This window comes from Theobroma cacao, chromosome 10 (assembly GCF_000208745.1).
Source record: "Theobroma cacao cultivar B97-61/B2 chromosome 10, Criollo_cocoa_genome_V2, whole genome shotgun sequence".
NCBI classification, from domain to species: Eukaryota; Viridiplantae; Streptophyta; class Magnoliopsida; order Malvales; family Malvaceae; genus Theobroma; species Theobroma cacao.
This window is the reverse complement of record NC_030859.1, coordinates 17238732-17243098: the sequence shown is the minus strand read 5'-3', so window position 1 is coordinate 17243098 and position 4367 is coordinate 17238732. Positions and strand designations below refer to the sequence as shown.

Below are 4367 nucleotides of genomic sequence, written 5' to 3'. Positions count from 1 at the left end.
CAATAACCTTCACAATTATGATCTCTTATATCGAGACACCAAGCATGCTTCTATTACTNACCGTGTTGAAGTGCAAACTTTATATTTTATTTGTACACGTGTAAAGGAAGGTAATAGAAGGAAATTGGAGTTTAAGAAATGTTAAAAGGACCCAATTGTAAAAGATGGAAGTTGAAGGGGTAACATGGTAAATAAGGAAATGTTTGAGGACTCATTTGTAATTTTGATATTTGAAGTTAAAAAGGAAACTTTCCTAATCAAGGAAGGCTAGTTTATGAGTAATATTAGATGTACATGTGGGTTGGATGGGACAATGAATGAATAAATAAACTATAAAGTAAAAATAATATAAAGAATAAAAATTTGAGTGGTGGGTGGAAGGTGAGAATGCCTTTTGCCATGTAATTTTAACACATAAAAGGAGTGGAGAAGAAAAGTCAAAAACATGATGTCATGGACAAGCCTTCCATGACAAAAAGAGTGAGGAAAAAGAAAAAAAAAAAAAAAATAAGGAAGTTGACTTGCAATTTTAGCCGCATGTGAGAAATGAGGAAAATACCAACAATAGTTAGTCTTTGACAAGCCGACCATAGGTGAGAAAAAAAGAAGAAAAATTTAGGTGGTGGGCATTTAGGAGAAACACCAAATGAAGACAAAAACATCTTCATTGATATGACCGAATCTTTGGGAAAAAAAAGAAGATAAGATCGGCTAGGAAGCCAAGGAAGAAAGGAAAGGAAAGAAAGAAAGAGAGAAAGAAGAAAAGATAGAGTAGAGAGAAAAGACAAGAAAGATAATGAAAAAGACATGGCTCTTGGCAAACCGCCCATGTGAGAGAGAAAAATAAAATAAATCAAAAAATATAGTTTGGAAACTTAGATAAAAAACCCTGCTATTGAGAGAGTAAAAGAGAGAAAAGTGTTTTAAGAACCGGAAAATAAGTCTTTTATATTGTTTTGCATCAAAATTCATGCTTTATGTTTTTGTATGATATGCATATTTAAATGCATTTGTCCAATGGTTATTTTAAATTTGAAATTAGTCTGACTAGTTCAAGTCAAGTGTTTTAAGAATAAGAAAATAAGTCTTTTATATTGTTTTGCATCAAAATTCGTGTTTAATGTTTTTGTATGATATGCATATTTAAATGCATTTGTCCAATGGTTATTTTAAATTTGAAATTAATTTGACTAGTTCAAATCAAGCTTTATAATGAATTACTTTACGTTTATCAATTTTTTCAATTAAATTTAATTTTAAAAAGAAACTAAATAAAAACAAGACACATAGCAATAATAAAAGGCAGCTTTCATTTGTTTTGAGAACTGAACAATCCTAGGTTTTTAAAGAATATTTGGAGAAGAGGGGCCCTTTCATTAAGATAACAATTAACGTCTGATGGTGACAACTTGGAAAAGGGTTGGGTGGAAAGTACAAAGAATATGAAAAGAAAAAATATCTCAAGTCACTTCTTCTATGGTATATATGTATATAACTTCTACACAACTTCTATTTAGTTGAAAATAAAAAAATGAAAATTTTGTACCTACCAGTTTTTTGTCTATTGTAACGTTTAATGCAGAACACTCTAAAAAGATCTGAACCCAATTCTTTAAGGTGTAAGTCAAATGACTTACCACTAGTCCAAAACAATTTATTTGATTTTATTAAAGATGGTAAATTTATATGTTTTCAATTTTAAACATATAATAATAAAAAAAATTAAAAACTAAAGGATAGTGACCGCCACCTCCTCCCTCCGCCTCTGGTACTAATGATCCTTAATAGTTATTAAGTTTATTAATTCTAGTTTAAATTAATTATAGTTGTTAAGTTTCTTTGGTATGTACACACATCTCTACTTTCGCTTTTCCAAAACACAAAATAAGAAATAAAAGCAACCGAAGTCATCGGATTTAAAAATATATTGGCGTGCCAAGAAGGAAACACATTGCAATAAAGAAGATCCCTTTCATTTGCTTGGAGAATTGAACAATCTTAAATTTTTAAGAGGATTTGGGGAAGAGGGGCCCTTTCATTAAGATAACAATTAATGTATGCTAGTGACTACTTGGAAAAGGCATTGGAGAATGCCTTGAGTCACTTCTTATATGGTATATGTATGCATATCTCTTGTTCACAACTTCCATTCACGTGAAAATAAAAAGTAATGAAAATTTTGTAGCTAACAGCTTTTTGTCATCTTATGGTGTTACCGCAACATTCAAGGCCAAACCAATTGTTTTAGAAATTTGTTAACCAAAAGACATAAAACAATATCAAAGTCACTTTAGAAATTTCTCCTTTTTCTACTTGTTTAATTTGTGGCTCAAGCACATCAATAGGTCATTTTAAATTTCAAGTCAAGTTTTATAATGAATTAATTTACATTTATCAATTTTTTCAATTAAATTCAATTTTAAAATGAGAAAAGAATAAATACTATATCAATTTTGGTTTTTAAAAATTATACTTGGTAAGTACTACGTGCACTATCATTCTATAAAAAAAATATCATTTACTAATTTATAAAAGATAAAAGGAAAAGATAGTGAAGATGTAGTAATGAATAAAAGCAAAGGAAGTCAGCGGATTTAATAATATCTTGGTGTGCCAAGAAAGAAACCAACTAAAAACAAAACACAGAGCAATAAAGAAGATTTGGGGAAGAGGAGTCCTTTCATTAAGATAACGATTAAAGTATGATGGTGGAAAAGTGGGAACATGAAAGAGGGTACACATGTATGGTACACATGTATGTCTCCTGTACATAACTTTCATTTACCTTAAAATAAAAAGAAAATTGAAAATTTGTATCTACCAGCTTCTTGTCATCTTGTGGTGTCTACTGATAATGAAAAATAATGAGAATTGTTTTTGTACATACGCGCTTTTGGGTCTTATGGCTGCTTCTTGCTGCAAAACTAGTATATAAGCATTGTGTCCATGCAAGTTTTGAAGCAGAAGCACGAGCAAAGCAATAGCCAAGATTGTAGAAACTTGATAACCAAAACTATCATGGCTGTCGTTCCTGCCGTAGCACTAGCAGTACAACATACCCCGGGTGTTTCAGTACCAGGGTGGCAGCTTCATGGAAATTTGGTAAGCAGAACACACGAAACTAGAGCCCTGGTATCTACACCTTTCCAATTTCATAGAAATTGGCGTCCTCTTATCTACACCAAAAGACACAAAACTATGGCCGCTACTGTTCCAAAAACACCACAATCGGCGGCGAAGAATCCAGAATACACGTTTGTCAATTTTACCAACAGTTCTGGCCAAACTCTAGTGCTAGATGAGCACGTCATTTGGAAAAGGGCTTCTGGTCTTCCAACACCAATTCATAAGCCGTATAAATTTAGCCACATAGCAGAAAAATTATCGTATCACAGGTTAATAGGTTCAGTTGTAGGTCTTAAGTTCCATATCCGAGACAGCAACTGTACGTTGATTGTTGCCTGGAGCCACACAAGTGTCTCGAACAAGGTATTGTATGCGTAACATAGTCATACAATAAATTAAACCAACTCACTCTATTTACAAGTTTGAAATAATTAATTAATCTATCAACTGCATGCAGGTGTATGCTGAGATCCTTCCAGCCGGCATTGTTAAGGATTGGAGTCAAATCAAAAAAAGTCTTGCCTACTCGAAAAGCCAATTCGACACTTACAACAACAAATCCAAAAGCCAACATGGATACAGGTGTATTCTTGAGATTCATCCAACCAGCGGTACGCCAACAGTGAAGGCAACATTTACGAAGGCACTATAAGAACCGCAGCCAACAGAAGAATCGTGAGGCTGTCAAAAATAAATAATATGCGTGCTGGGAGGGTGCAGTACTAGTACTATCTACTACTACAATAAATAAATTTGACAGCCAGCATACAACCACTACTGCATGCTCTCAGTTTCTTAAGTATTTATGTAAATCCTTCGTGTGTGTTTGTTATATGTCAAATATCCACCTCTGAATTAATTGAAAAGCCCTTCAAGCCATGTCTATATATGGCTATATGTAATTTTCCATCATAATATGGAAAACAAAAAATAAAAGGTTTTTATATTATTTGACCCCCTAATGTTTATTGGTTAAATTATAAAATTAGTCCCTATACTTTATCAAAGCGGTGGATTTAGTATTTATATAATAAATTGTAAAAATTGAGTTATTGTTTTTTTTTAAATTGATAATATTAGTCCAATTGTTAACAATATTAAATTTTTTTTATTGTTTATGTTGATGTGATTTTTTTTAGTAATGTTACATTTTTTATCAATTTCACAAAATTTTTTTTCACTGTTTTAAATTATGAAGCATAGAAATTTAAGTTTTCTCTATCTCACAACATTTTTTTCTT

The 4367-nt window shown here is 31.7% G+C and overlaps 1 protein-coding gene across 1 annotated transcript; it reads left to right on the top strand.

The window, feature by feature from the left end:
• On the top strand, positions 2966-4028 carry LOC18587020. The gene is made up of 2 exons (XM_018129026.1): positions 2966-3489; positions 3584-4028. Exons 1-2 carry the CDS (start codon positions 3019-3021, stop codon positions 3776-3778), a joined length of 666 nt encoding a protein of 221 aa, XP_017984515.1. The 5' UTR covers positions 2966-3018; the 3' UTR covers positions 3779-4028.

Coding starts and splice junctions, on each gene's coding strand:
- LOC18587020 (XM_018129026.1), top strand. CDS start 3,019: ATGGCTGTCGTTCCTGCCGTAGCACTAGCAGTACAACATACCCCGGGT. Junction 3,490..3,583: donor ACACAAGTGTCTCGAACAAG/GTATTGTATGCG, acceptor AACTGCATGCAG/GTGTATGCTGAGATCCTTCC.